At 49.8% G+C, this 15,023-nt stretch overlaps 1 protein-coding gene across 4 annotated transcripts in view; it reads left to right on the plus strand.

Moving 5' to 3' along the window:
• AFAP1 (actin filament associated protein 1) overlaps window positions 1–15,023 on the plus strand; it is a 141,043-nt gene that overhangs the window by 86,151 nt on the left and 39,869 nt on the right. For all 4 annotated transcript variants that reach the window (XM_078068343.1, XM_078068346.1, XM_078068345.1 and 1 more), the window contains 3 exons: window positions 805–984; window positions 13,005–13,100; window positions 14,727–14,808. In XM_078068343.1, the coding sequence (XP_077924469.1) occupies window positions 805–984; window positions 13,005–13,100; window positions 14,727–14,808 (358 nt within the window). The remainder of the gene's footprint in view (window positions 1–804; window positions 985–13,004; window positions 13,101–14,726; window positions 14,809–15,023) is intronic.

A 15,023-nucleotide genomic window follows, 5' to 3' on the forward strand; every position in this document is an offset into this window, starting at 1 on the left:
CCCAGGAGCCAGATTAAATTCGTAGCAGAGCCAGGACCCAGATGTCTGCACCCTCAGACTGTCCATTCCCATGAAGATGTGTGCTTTTGGTCCCAAGTCATAGGATTAGACCCAAGGAGAGAGGGGAGACAAGATTTGGACAAGATTTGATCTAGATTTCACAGATGCAGATGAAGCACCGGTGATGTGAACTAAATCTGAGTGTTTGCCATGGCACCGAACTCTTTAGAGGGGGCATCTGCTGTGTAAATGGAGTAGCGTTGAGTTTTGGATCCCATACTCAACTGGAAAGCAAACCTTTGCAGACACGTTGCCTAGGACGTGTTGCTGTGTATACTCTTGATGCAGTCCTTCGTCTGTCCTCGGAAAGGGGATAGAGATGAGACCGGCAGATACCAAATGACATAGGCTGTAGAAGAAGGCATCCAAATGATTTCCCACGTGAGGGCTGTGCTTTTCAGCAAATCTAATATATCACGTTCATGTGACTTAGTGAGGAAGCTCCGCTGGTCCATGATCCCCATCAGAGGAGGGAGTTTCTGTTTCCTGCTGAGTCATGTCATCGATGCTCAGTAAACTTTGCCGAACTAAAGAGTAGACGTATTTTCACATACGTGGGGGTGACATGTCGTGTGGAGTGCGCCCCACGCAGGTGACGCGTGTGCGTCTGCAGACCCACCCGCCAGGGTCTTCGAGAGACCTCGGAGCCTCGCAGGTGCTGGCCTTTCCGTCCTGCCAGAGCTGTATCCGTGTCTCTCCTCGAACCCTCTTCAACCTAACTCTGCTTTCTCGTGTTAAATGCAGTGTTACAAAAGCTCCAAGGACCAGCAGCCCCAGATGGAGCTGCCCCTCCAAGGCTGCAACATCACATACACCCCGAAGGACAGCAAGAAGAAGAAGCACGAGCTGAAAATCACCCAGCAAGGCACAGACCCGCTGGTTCTTGCAGTCCAGAGCAAGGAGCAGGCCGAGCAGTGGCTGAAGGTGAGGCACTCGCCTGGCCTCTGAGCCCTTTACATGGCCAGGCCTCTCTCCCAGACCTGTGTTTAGTTCAGTTTGTCTGTTTCTCAGGCGTAGGCGAAACGGGATGAACCCGGGCAGTTTTGTCTTTGCGAGCAGAGTGTTCTGATTGCTTTGCAGCTAATCACTCCAGCCCTGGTCTTCAGAAGGCAGTGGGCCTCAAGATTGCAGGCTGTTTCACTACTTTCTCTTTTCCTTTGATTCCTTTGATTTTTTTTTTTTTTTCATGTGTCTGGAGGTGGATTCTTTTCTATTTATTCTGCTTGGAATTTGCTGGGATTCTAAATCTGTGGATTGTCATCTTTCTAAGTTTTAGAAAACTAATTTTCAGCCATTTCTCTTAAAAATATAACTTTGTCTCATTCCCCCCCAACTATGTTTAAATATATGTTAGACGTTTTCACTATATTCTATTTATCTTCTCTTTATATCTTAGTAGTTTTCACTATATTCTATTTATCTTCTCTTTATATCTTAGTATCCTTTTTTTTTCTCCCTAATCTGGTTAATGTTTTCTTGTTAATTTCTGGCCCACTCTTTCTCTTTCCGGCTATGCCAGATCTGCTGTTAAATTTGTCCCCATTCCCTGGGTTCTGAATGTTGGTTATGGACTTCTAGTATTTCTACTCATTTCTTTTTCAACCTGGGAATGCCAGTTTTTACAAGTGTTAAATTTCCCGTAGAAGTGTTTGTCACTTATCTCCACAACAAGCAGGTAACAGGCTTGGTTGTTGGACTGCGGTTTGGGTGGCGTGAGGACCTGGCCACCTCATCCGTTGATGTTCTTGTTCCTGTCATTTTGTCCTTCCCGCGTGCCGGGCTCTCTGATGATTACGCTGCTCCTTCTACGTGGGGAAAAAAAATTAATTCAGTAATTTTTATATAACAGCTTTTATTGAAGTATCAGTCATATACCGTACAGTTCGCCCTTTTAAATAATGATTCAGCGGCTGTGAGTCTATTCACCATAACCTACTTTCAGAGCATCTTCATCTCCCCGAGGAGAAACTCCGTGCGCACCATTGAGCAGCCCCGCCCCCGCCCCCGCCCCAGCCTCACCCCCAGCCCCAGGCAAGCACTACTTCGTTTTCTGTTCCTATAGTTGCCTGTGTTCGACATTTCGTATAAACACGCTGTGTCCTTCTGTGACAGGCTGCTTTGATTTGGCGTGTTTCCCAGGTTCATCCGTGTTGTAAAATATATCAGTACTTCCTTACTTTTTATCGCTTTCAGGCCATATCTAAGAAACCATTGCTTATTCCAAGGTCCCGAAGAGGTACGCCTATGTTTTCTTCTGATCATTTTATGAAGTCAGGCCTTAAATTTCATCTGTGGTCCACTTTGATTTCATCATTGCCTGTAGCATGAGATAGGGGTCCCATTTCATTCTTTTTTCTTGCAGGGATCCAGTTGTCCCTGTAGAAATAATTTGATTCCTGGCCCAGTGCTTTCCTCTATGGGAGAGCATTTTCACTTGCCTCTGCCATGCGTATGGAGGGCATTAGCTCTCCAAAATCTGTTTATAATTTCAGGGCTTGAGATTTTTTTCAGAGCCACCCAGGTAACTTGAATTCAGCCTGCGATTCATTCAAGGGCAGGTTTATATTCATTGCACTGTTACTCCGAGATCTGTTCCTTGGGATTCCCCAGCTGAACTGTGGGGGTTTTGCCAGAGACCTCGTCTTTGGCGTGCCGTGCACTCCAGCGTCTGACTCCCAGCCCTCCAGAGCCGCAGAGGCGCTGTCTGGTCTCGGGGAGGCCGAAGCCATCCCCGCTGCTGGCCTACCTCTCCACGTTTCCATCTTCCTCCGCATTGTGGCCCAGTCCTCACGGCGATCATAGCTCCTTCCTGCTGTAGGAAGAAGCTGTGTCTGTTTTCTCTGGCCTTCCTGACGGTCTTCCTCAGGAAGGTGAGTCTGGACCATCTAGTCCCTCATTGCCTGCCGGTACCTGCTTTGGAAGACGGGGTGGGAGGGCTGGGAGGACCCCAGGAGGCCTTCCCTAACAGTGGCTCTACAACATGCCGGTGTCCGTTCCACCTTGAGCCACACTGCCCTCTGCCCCCCCCGGAGAGTATACCACCCTCGCGTCCGTCCGCCGGTCAGAAGGCGCACGTGGCTTTTCCCGTGGCTGCCCCAGGAGAGACTGAACAGAGCATTTGTCTTCTTCCTGGGAGTCCTGTGTGCAGGACCTCCTGCCGCTCCGTGTGCTTGGCTCCCACACACAACTTGAGTATGCTGCCCACCCACCACCTCTGTTAGCGATTTCTTCGAAGCCCCTTCACGTTTACAAAATGCTTTTCCACCATCATTATGTCCTAGGGCACAGAACGGCCGCCTGAGGAAGGTGTTCGCGTGAACAGCGTCACCGTACAGGCGAGAGGCCGAGTCCCAGGGAGGTGGGTGACACAGTGGCCGGCGGGTGCCAGAGCCAGGAGCCGACCTCGTATTTTTCCCCTTCGCATTCCGCCTTCCTGTGCCGGGCCGCCTGGCACTTGGCCGTTTTCCCTTCATTCCTACTTGCTTGGTCCCAGCACCCTCCCTTCAGGAAGGAGGGAAAAAGGATGAAAGAAGTAAGGAGCCTCCATTGTGATTCTGTTTTCTTGGCCTGGTCCCACGCGGGGTGAGCTGTGTCTGTCCTGCACTCTCGGGTTCCCCTGTTCCCTAGCGGAGAAGCAAGAAGGGCCGCCCTGAGCCCTGGGCTTCCTCTTTCCCCTGTCCCTTCTTCATGACTCGCTCCGCATGAAGCTGCTGGAAGCATCGCTGGCTTCTCCGGTCTCCCTGGGACGTGGCACTGAGCTGACCGTGCAGCTCGCAAGTAGACACTTAGAAAACCTTTCCAAGATGTCAGGCAGTGATGGAACGGAATGGTCTCACATCCTGTTTCTCCAGATGTGAGATGCACATCAGAGGAGCTCAGCTAATTGTACTAATTATACAGCGATGACTGTATTTGTCACCAGAAGCTTAACTGCAAGGATTTTTTTTTTAGCATTTGCTGATATTTCTTAAAAGGGAAGTAAATAATACACGGTAAGTTACCTTCTTCTAAAGAGTTTGAATTGATTAATTTCTCGGTTTGATGTTTGTGCTTTGCTCCTGTTACGTGTAATTCCCACGTAACACGTGAGAAGCTAGGAAGTCTTGATTGGAAATGACAGAGACAAAACTAGTTTCAGTCAGTCAGAGAATTTTCTTTCTTTAAAACCAGCAGAGACCGGAGAGGGTCTGGTGTCGTGTTTTCTCAGTGCTGTTATTAGATGGGCTGTCTTATCGGTATCACCTAGAAACTTAAGAAACATAGACTCCCAGTGACTCAGACTCATGAAGATTCTAAGAATCTCTTCCTTTTCCTTTTTGCCCCATATCTCCTTGTTCAAGACCTCAAATGCTGCAGCTAGAACTGGAACAGGCCTCCCCTACTAACTCTCTCTCCCTCCTCAAAGGTAACTTTTATCCTGAATATTATCATCGAGGTATGCTTTAAAGATACTTTTTTTCGCTTATGTATGTACTTATAAGTCAGAAGTGATTTTTTTTTTTTATGTTTAAAAATGCCCATGTACATGGCTTCAGACTGCACGTATCCTGCCCCTCGCATTTTCCACTCACTGTTTTATGTCTGCTCTGGGGTTGATGCCCATCCCCCTTCGCTGTCCTGGAACGCTTCAGTGAGCGTCCTCATGCATGTCCCTTGGTCTCGGGTGTCATGGCTTCTCTGGCATGGCTGACTTCAGTACGTGCGCATTTTCAACACAACTAGATCTTGACAAATGGCTTCCCAGGCTTGCTTGTGCTATTATACGTCCTCCAGCAACATACGAGAGCAAGCATTTTGTAAGTGTTCTTTCCGAGATTATACATATATATATGCAGGCAAGGAGAAATGCAGATTTTAATTCCCACCCCCATAGACAAGATGTGGTGTTCCGCCTCTTGCTTTTTACACCTAAACAAAGTGTCTTGCAGATTTTTCCAATTTAGAGAATGGAGCCTTTCCTTCTGCTTTTTTTTTTTTACAGGACATACCATTTCATTGTTTAAATAGACCATAATTTTAAAAATATTCTCTGATTCATGGATATTGGGTTTGCAGACAGCTCTGTAACAATCAGCCCTGTGCATATATCATCTCACACTTGCTAGTGTGTGGCCTGACTTCCCAGAGAGGCTGTTTGCTTGCATGAAGGTTGTAGGCGCTTGTGATTTTGATGCACAGCCACGTCACTCCGCACGGGAGGTCCGCCAGCTCAGCCTCCCACCAGCGACGTGTCAGAGTGCCTTTCCCCCACAGCCTCGCCTGCCGTAGGTCAGCAAGCTGTGGGGAGCTCGCCAGTGTGATGGGGAAGGGCGGGTCTCCCTCTGGTTGAATTTGCATTTCCTATGGTCTTGAATGAGCTACTTAGCTCCTCTGTGCCTCTGTTTTCTCCTCTGTGCAATGGGAGGGAGGGTCATAATGGTGCCTGCCTCTCTGACTTGTCATGAGGGTAAAGTAATAAGATAGAAACATTTAGAAGAGCACCTAGCACGCAGTGAGCACATATGTAAGCATAAGCCGCTTCACTGTGTTATTTGGTTCTTGTTATCACTATGCTACCACTTCTAGGTCTCAATAAACTCGCAAGCTCCGGCTGAAATCACTTTGAAAACCAAGATGACAGTGGGATGGGTTAGGGGCCAGAGCTAGGGGTGTCCACAGCACGGCCTCCCACCCTCCTGGACCAGGACCACAAGGACGCCTGCTGTGTGCCCTCAGGGCGCTGGGGAAGGGCTTGGCGGGTGGGCGTAGGCTCGTGGTGTCACTGAGGCTCCTTGAAGTTTCAACCATTACGCCAGGCCGCGTACGCCCCTACAATGTGGCTGATTTGTTCCCCACCCTCTGCGGTGGGCACCCCTGCCTCCCGCCACCCTGCCAGCCAGGAGGCAGCCTGGTCACTTCTTTCCTGCAAAGGGCTCTTCCCCTGTGCGGACATAGCGTGTCCAGGTTTCTTTGCGTCCTCATCCTCTGATTGAAAAACTGCTCTGAGTTTTTAATTATACCGACCTAAAGTATAAGAGTACACAGTCACCAGAATGGAGACACCTGTCCTTCTTTACTTCATCAGCGTTCCTGCCAGACGTACACCCACTGTACTAGTTCTCTCAAAAAGCCGAATTTAGGCCCTTGGTTTTTATCTGTAGTACTGTCGTGTTCTATTCTCAGTTCTCCTCTTCACTCCTACTTTCTTTTGGCTTAATTTGTTGTAATTATGCCAACTTCTTGGAGTTTATGCTTAGATAATTGTTTCTTAGTCCTTTTCTTATAAACACACATCCATTTAAAGCTATCCATTGCCGGGGCGCCTGGGTGGCTCAGTTGGTTGAGCGACTGCCTTCGGCTCAGGTCATGATCCTGGAGTCCCTGGATCGAGTCCCGCATCGGGCTCCTGCTCAGCAGGGGGTCTGCTTCTCCCTCTGACCCTCCCCCCTCTCATGTGCTCGCTCTCTCTCATTCTCTCTCTCTCAAATAAATAAATAAATCTTTAAAAAAAAAAAAAAAAGCTATCCATTGCCCCTGAGCACAACCTTAGCTGTGTCCTGTAAGTTCTGATGTTTGTGTTTTTATTGTCATTCAGTTCAAAATATTTCCTAGAATCTGTTGTGATTCTTTTTTTGACTAATGGTTCATTTGGGATATATTGCTCACTTTCCAAATATTCAGGTTTTTAAAAATAATATATTTGCCTTTAGTTTCTAGTTTAAATTCACCATAGTCAGAACTTGATATGATTTCACATCACAGGGAGTTGTAGACTTGACTTGTTGCTCAACATGTAGTCAGGGTGGGTAAATGCTCCTGTGCACACCGAGGGTCATGCATGTTGCAGTTGCTCAGTGCACATGTCTACGCGGGTTTATCAGATCACAGTTATTACCTGTCATCTTGAGATCTTCTACTAATTCATTTTGTCAGCTAATCGAAGGGAGAGATGTGGTCGTATCTACCTCTTTGATTATGGATTTATCTGTCTTTCTATTTCTGTCAGTTCTTGTTCAATTTGTTTTGAGGCTTTGTTATTGGTTGCATACAGAGTTTAAATGGCGATACCTTACTGGTAGTTGGAACCTTTTCAAGAATATGAAATGTCCCTGTTTATGTCAGAGTTTTTTGCCTCCGAGAATGACTCTGATTAATCCACAGATGAATTATCTTCCTTCAGAGTGCCTTTTGATGAGACAAAATTGTTAATTCTGAGATCCATTACATCAGTCTTTGCTTTTATAGTCAATGCTTTTTGCCTTCTGTCCGTAAAACCTTATCATATTCCATTCACCAAGATAGCACCTGTGTCTTCTTCCAGATCTTTATGGCTCTGTCTTCATGGACAGGTCTCTGATTCATACAATTGGTTTTGTGTATAGGATGGAATGGAGGGGTCAAAATTGATTTTCTTCCATATGGGTAGTCAATTGGTTCAGTCCCATTGATGACCCGAATTGCCTTGATTGGAAATCCATCAGTCAAACACATGTGAGTCCATCTCTGGGCCCCTGTCTGCTTCACGAGTCTGCGTCTACATGGCCGTGCCAACGCCACATCGTCTGGTGGCTGCAGCTTTACAGAGAGGCTTGGAATCAGCCAGCCTGTGCCTTCTAACTGTGTTCTATTTTTTTCCAAATGATTTAAAGCTTTGAAATGACAGTTTTCTGTCAAATAAGTCCATGCTGTCATCATGGCCTGTTATGTCATCTTGTCAAGCCCACATCTTTATGATTGAAGTAGATTTTTTTTTTCCAAATTAAAGAACTACTGTCATCAGAGGGACAGCCCTTATTTATCTTGGTGATAGCGTGCTGCAGTGACGGACAGTGAATGAAGGGTCTAGAAATCTGGAAGAGAGTCCTGGAAGGCTTCTAACTCATCAGGATGTTTGGGGTCAGCAAACTCTTTCCCATTTATCGGATGGAAATACTACTGAACAGAATTATCAGAAAGGCAGAATGAGAAAGTTACACAAATGTGCTGTTAGAACTATAATAAACTGTTGGAATATTAGTGGTTTATTAATATCACCCCATAGGATTCCTTTTGTAAAAACCCTAGAACAACTATCTAACATGAACTGTTTCGTAAAACAGGGGCCAAGTCTTTGTTAATATAAACTGCTGTTATCCCGTTATAAGTGTGGCTTTAATGTAAGAGCTAACAATCTTCAAAGTGAGTCACGGCCTTTGTCCGGCGTGGAGAGCAGGAGGGCTGTGTGTGGCTGGCACCTGACCGGACCCACGCTTCTTCAAGAATCACGGCCGGATTTGTTGCTCTTCCTTCGGTCTGCAACTTCCATTACCAGCAGCTCTTGCCAAAATTAACTGACTCCGTGTGTGCACGCACATGCGTGTGTGCGTGTGCGTGTGTGTGTGTGTGTGTGTGTGTGTGTGTGTGTGTGCGTGTGTGTGTGTGTGTGTGTACAGATGCTGAAAACATGAGCCATTTTGTAGGGGTTAGTCAGAAGACAACAGCCAATATTCCCAGAAACGGAGTGGTCAGGTTTCCTTAAAAAATGTGCAGAGATTGTGTTTCTGGCAACGAGGGCTCAAGTTAAAAAGCAAACAAAAATACCACAGAATATATAACAATTTGTTTTTTGAAGGATTTGTGATTCCGAATTTGGATCCAGTTCTCTTAAATACACGTTGAGCTTCTCATGGAACACGGCTCTTTAATATATATGTATATATATACACACACACACACACACACATTATATATAAATACAGAATCTTCATTTGCAGCTATTCAAAGAATTTGGGTGATAAACCCTTTATTGATTACTTCCAAATTAACTCAGTGGGGGCAATTTGGCAATGAATAAAGATGAAAGGAGAAAGACAGTTCATGAAAGTCACCTGAAATAATCCAACCAGCTGGTGGATGAAACGCATGGAAGTAAAGACGGGCTTACACTCCTCGATGTTTTCAACAATGCCTTTCTCTGTGCCCGGGATGTCATTATGGCTCAGTCTGGGGGAAGAGAAATTGTCCCCCACTGTGGGGATGGCAGGGATAAGCCCCAGCCTGGCCCCAGGTGTGTCTGGGTCTCTGTGGGCTGCCGAATGCCCGTCTCTTCCCTAAGTACCGTGGGAGACACTGCCCTCTGCGTAAGGAGTTGAAGGTCAGGCGGGGGGACATCCGTAGAGAACAAAATGTATCCTTTATCTGTGTACAGAATTCTAAGCGCACAGATACATGGGTTGGGTTTATTAGGGAAGACTTCTCAGGGAAGTCGAGGACGCGGCTTCGCTTCGATGGCCAGGTCACCTCATCTGGCCACTTCAGGGAGTCCGCCATTCCTTGAACCTCTGTTTGCGGGCAGATCGGGCACTGATGTGGAACAGGGGAGAGAGAAGGAGATATTCCAGTGACCAGGAGAGGGCGAGGAAGTTTGCCCAGGTGCCGCAGGCATGGCTCTTAGCTGCATGCTCTTTTTTCCTTTTTTCACTTTTTTTCCTTCAAGGATTTCAGAAATTGATGCAGAGGACTGGGGGAAAGTTGTGCTGAGGCTTTACTTATTTGATGTGTTGGCCTGGTTTCTTTCGCTCTGGATTTCATTCCTTCATTCATCTTTCTTTCCTGGAGAAAATGTCAAGTCCAGTTTGATTCCTTGTTCCCTCCTTTTTCTCTTTAATCACACTGTTTAGGTTGCTGTTATGTGCTAGACTTTGGGAATGCCCACATAAGCAAGGCGTATCCCTGTCTCTGAAAGCAAGCCCAGCCGAAGAGAAGAAAGAGACCGGTGGGCGTATAGGGCACATGAGGATCACGTGGCCGGCTGCGGCCAAGGGCAGAGGGAGCCGAGCCGTGCACCGCCTGGGGGACAGAGCCCTCTTCCAGGGCACACGAGACAGAGGCTGAGGCTTGCAGGACAAGCCCCACCCAGCGAGCCCAATCCATCCCTGAAGCCCCGGTTCACATGACTCGCCCACCCTTGAAAAAAGAAAGAAGGAAAGAGGACAGCTGCTTTTTGAAGAAAAGCTTTGCCAGAGAGAGGTTTCTGCAGGTTATGTTTTGTGAGGTTCAGCCTTCTGGTGCGAGATGAGGGGCTTATAAGTTTCTGGTTCCTTTGCGTGATTGTCGTGTGATGCGTTCTCTGTTTAAGGCTGTCGTCACAGGAAAGGGGCGCACGCGTGCTTCGTGCCTGCTCTGGGAGAAGCTGGGCTGGACCCCTCACGTTTCATGATCCTGCTTTCCACTGTGGCCCAGAGGCCTTGTTTTGTGCGTGTTCTGGACGAGGACGTCAGGCCCAAGTCTGCATCGCTCAGCCTCACCTGTGCAGGAGGCCGTAGAATTAGGGTTGAAACCCCATTTCTGTTCAACACAAGAGGCCAGGAGATTCCCTGTGTCGTCCTCTTTCCCTAGAGAAAAGACAGACTCTTGTCCTTAGATCAAATAAGAGTTTGCCTCATCACCTAAAGATCTGATAACGCCATGGGGGAGGCGTGGGAATAGGGGCCGGACACAGAGCAACAGGAGCGGAGTCGGCGTGGACAGAGACTCAGGCGTCCGGAAGGCCCAGGTCACTGGGTGGATGTCACTCTGATGACGCTTTCCCTCCTCAGGATCGACAGGGAGAACAACGTGGCAGCAAGCTCTGTGGGCTTTTCTTTCTTTTCCCTTTGTCCTGTTTTAGTCTCAAATGTGGACTTTGCTCTGTAGCTTTTTCATAAAACAGCTGAGCAGCAAAATGGCTGCAAACACCGTCCTGGGCTCCCGTCAGTTCCTGGCGTTAATCCCAACAGCGGCGCCAGCCAGTGACTTTGGGCACGTCTGCCGAGATCGTATTGCAGAGCTGCTACCCAGGTACTTGGGACTTCAGCATTTCAGTTCTGCCCCGAAGACGCAAGGGTTGGACGCAGCTTCGTTCCAATAAGAAGAGAAGACATTTTAAAGGAACTGCCTAACTCCTCCCTTGCTAGCATGCACACTCCACCGACCCGGATCCCACTCTGTCCTGTTCACTGCACATCCCCAGTGATCAGAACCACTCCTGCTCAGGGCAGGAGCTCAGTGGGGACAGTGGGGACAGTGGGTGACCTTGGGGGCGCTGTGAGCACCAGCAGGGCCAAGGATCACTACCTACGTGCCGTGGACCCCCCACACCTGTCAGTCTAGGGCGGGATCGTTTCTGAGCCCTCGGCATCAGTGGTGAGGACCCTCAGTGTAGACGGTGTTGGGGACCAGAGCAGCTGTACATGCCAGGTGTTGGCTTAGGCACTTTGCATAGAGGGTCTCATTTTCTCCGGATGTCACCATCCTGACATAGCAGGACAGGTCATCCGGACACCCCTTCCTTTGCTGGTGAGGAAACGGAGGCTCAGCAGGGTTGGGGCTTTGAACCAGCCGCTGATGTTCTGGCCTCGCCTTTCACTGAGGAGGCAGAACAGGCCAGACAGGAGCGTCCTCAGACTCCCGCCACCAAACACCCTGGCCTTCTCCAGATCCCACCCCCTGCCGCCTCTGGAAATTCCTCCTCTGCTCATCTCTCCGGGAGCCCCTCCAGTCACCCCCACCCCCCCACCCCTCCCCTGCAGCAGAGGGGCTTCTCAGAAGTGCCCCTGCGCTGTTGCACTGCTTCTCCCTCCTCCTCTCTGCTCCTGGGAGCTGCACCCTCCTGGTTTGCCCCCACTTCCTGGGCCATTCTGGCTCATTCCTGCACTGGCCTCTCCCCTTTGGCTCTGCTCCACGTACCGACCGGCTCTGGTCCTTGTCCTGGACCTGCGTTCTGCTCTCTCTGCCCTCCCTCTGTATAGGGCACGTGAGGACTCAGCCCCTCCTGGGCTGTGAGCGAGCCTCTTCTCCCCTGACTGCCTAGTTTAGTTCCAGCCCTGCCTGGAAGCTTGCTTTGCTCCGCACTCACCTGCCTTGCCTCTCCCCCTCCCGCTGCTTCTGTCTGCCTCCTCCTTCTGAATGGCAGCACCCAGCTGCCTAGGAGGTGGTGCTTCCCTCCTGCTCCGCCTATTCTTCTCCGGAATCCTCCGCATGCCGCTGGTTCGCTCCCTCCTGCTGTTGCCCCAGCCCTCACTGCCCCCCTCTGTCCCCCGGGCCAGTACAGGACGGCCTGACTCCTTTCCTTCTAGTTCTTGTCTGCTGTCCTCCCTCAACGGCGCCAGTGCTGTCTGCGGCTTCTGACAGTGGCGTGCCCCCCACGTCTCAGGCACTGTCTCAGGCCACGTACGTCCCACAGGTAGGACCACTGCGTCTGCTCTGCAGGCGGGAGGACTGGAGCATAGAGCAGTTAATTAAATTTGCCCAAGGTGAAGACCGGGGTGAAAGTCCAGGCGGTAGAGCTCTGCAGCCCGTGCTCCTGGCTTCTGCACTGTACCACCTCCCAGAAAGTCACTCCTGTCGCTCCAGGGCTCGAGCTGCTCACCGGGCCTATGTGACCCTCCCTGGTGGCCTGCCCCTGCCTCCTGCCCCACGGCACCAGGTGGTATCCTTAAACACTTCACGTCCACCACAGGGCCTTTGCACCAGCTGTCCCCTCTGCCTGGAAGCCTTTTCCACTGGTTCCTCATGTGGCTGCATCCTTCTGGACATTTGGCTCCCAGCCTACCTGTCATCCCAGTGAGGCCTCTTGATCCTGTCAATTAGCCATTCCCTGTTCCTTAAACACAACCTTCCGGTCTTTGTAGCACTTACTGCTGTCTTACTTTACCTTCGTGCTTGGGTGGTACTGTTCACCGTGATATCTAACTTACACTGGAACGCAGGCCCCATGAAAGCGAGGTGTTGTGTTCTCCCTGTATCCTAAAACCTGTGTCAGTACCGGGATCGGAGAGACATTTGGTGAGTGAACGCGTGAGCTAGTGAATGAAGGAGCACCTGGCATCTTGGGATTTAAACCAGGTGCTTTTGAGCCCACAGATTTTCCCACCACACCATATGCCTGCCGGTTCATGCCGGCTTCGGCCTCCGAGAGCCCTCAAGCATGTCTGCACTTCTTGTAGGTGATCCGAGACGTCTACAGCGGCTGCAGCGGGCCGGCGGATTTAGAAGGTCCTCCCCCCTCGATCTCTCCAGTGCACAAGACAGAGCTAGAGAAGGTAAGGGCGTCTTTCTTCCCAGGAATAGTGCCCTTGCAGCTGATTTAGGCCTCCCTCAATGTTCTGATAACGTTCTCTGAGAGAATTATTGTGTCTGTTCTTGTTTTAGTCCGCGTTCTCCAGGAAGCAGAACTGATAGGGCGTGTGTGTGTTATCAAGTACATACAATTAAGTGTAAAATGTTAAATACATTGCAAAGTTATGTAAGTATATATACAGATAACACACAAGTACACACATATATATACATACAAAGAGATTTATTTTTTTAAAGATTTTGTTTGTTTATTAGAGAGAGCAGGAGCAGAGTGAGGGGCAGAGGGAGAAGCATACTCTCCACTGAGCAGGGAGCCCGATGCGGGGCTCGATCCCAGGACCCCGGGATCATGACCTGAGCCGAAGGCAGACGCTTAACCGACTGAGCCACCCAGGCGCCCCTGAAGAGATTTATTATAAGGAATTGGCTTATGTGATGATGGGGGCTGGCAAGTCTGAAATCTACCCTGTAGGTCTGCGCTGGAGACCCAGGGGAGCCGATGGTGCAGATGAAGTCTGCAGGCATCTTCTGGAGAATCCCCTCTTGTGGGGGAAGGCGGGTCTTTTTGTTCTAGCCTTCGCCTGATTGGGCGAGGCCCACCCGCGTTGTAGCAGGCAGCCTGCTTGCTCGCAGTCCACTGATCTCAGGCCCGTCTTCCTTCTGCAGACAGTTTAAAGCAGCACAGTCCTTGGTGTCCCGCACATGAGTCTTCGCTGTGTCTCTTACCTGAGAAGAGACTCCCAGGAGTTGGTTTACTAGACCAAATGGTAGAAATCTCTCTCAGGATTTTGACTGGTGCTGCTGAGCACACCGCTTTCCAGGCCGGCTGCCCCCATACCTCTTTGCTGAGCACGTCAGGGCTCCCGTTCCCCACGGGCACTGGCCGTTTTGATCTCTTGCTTCTAAGGCTGTCCTGTTAGCGCCCGGCCAGGCTCCGTGGCGCTGGGCTATGATGTGCGGGACCGGGAGGGGTGAGTTCAAGTCCACCTCCTCCACCCTGATGCCACAGTTCTCCCGCCGGAACGGAGGATTTCAGCTCTAAGCAGCATCTCTTCTTCAGATGCCAGCTCAGGCTCCTAATCATGCTCCCTATATCCAGATATCAGGGCTAAAATAATCCCAAGCCCGCGGGCGTGCCCTTGGACGGTGTCGACCGTAGCTTGTCCCTGCGTATACATTCGGAGGGTGTCTGTTACGGCAGATGTCGGACCTCACCCAGTTACTGGTTGGCAACGGGAGGGAATTGAGCGGATGATGGCCCCTCTGCTTCTGGAAGGATAACATGGCTTGGTGAGGGGCATATTTTTTATAATCTTAATATTTTTTCAAAATTACTTGCAAGTAAAAGTGATTTGGATGCGATGGGGTACCAGAGTGTGTGTCATGTTCTCCATTCCTCTGCTGTTCCTGAAGCTTTATCCGCAAGCCGGCCGGCCGCTCATCTGTACCTGAGCCCTGGCCTCCCAGCGCTGCCACGGACTTGGCCACACTTCCTTCCACTGTGGGGACCACTGGGGACTGATCCCTGAGACATCATGTGGCCAGTGCGAACCATGGTGAGAATAACTTAATTCTTTTTACCCTCACAGAAGCTGTCTTCTGAGAGACCCAGCTCGGACGGGGAGGGCGTTATGGAGAATGGAGTCGCTGTGTGTGAAGGAAAAGAACAAGGTGAGTTCTACTCGTGCCCAAACCACAAACACCGAAACACAAAAACAAGAGTAAACCACAAAAATCAGCCGTGGCCAGCTCCGTGGGCTCTGATTGTGGGACAAGTCTCCTTGGAAGTTCAGTGACGTAGACGGCACGGCCCAAGTTGCACATGGGAAGTGCAGAGAAGCCCTTTTGGTTGACAGGAGCCCCACATGTCTTCACCCGCCGTCCTA

The sequence above is a fragment of the Halichoerus grypus genome, chromosome 3 (genome assembly GCF_964656455.1).
Source record: "Halichoerus grypus chromosome 3, mHalGry1.hap1.1, whole genome shotgun sequence".
NCBI classification, from domain to species: domain Eukaryota; kingdom Metazoa; phylum Chordata; class Mammalia; order Carnivora; family Phocidae; genus Halichoerus; species Halichoerus grypus.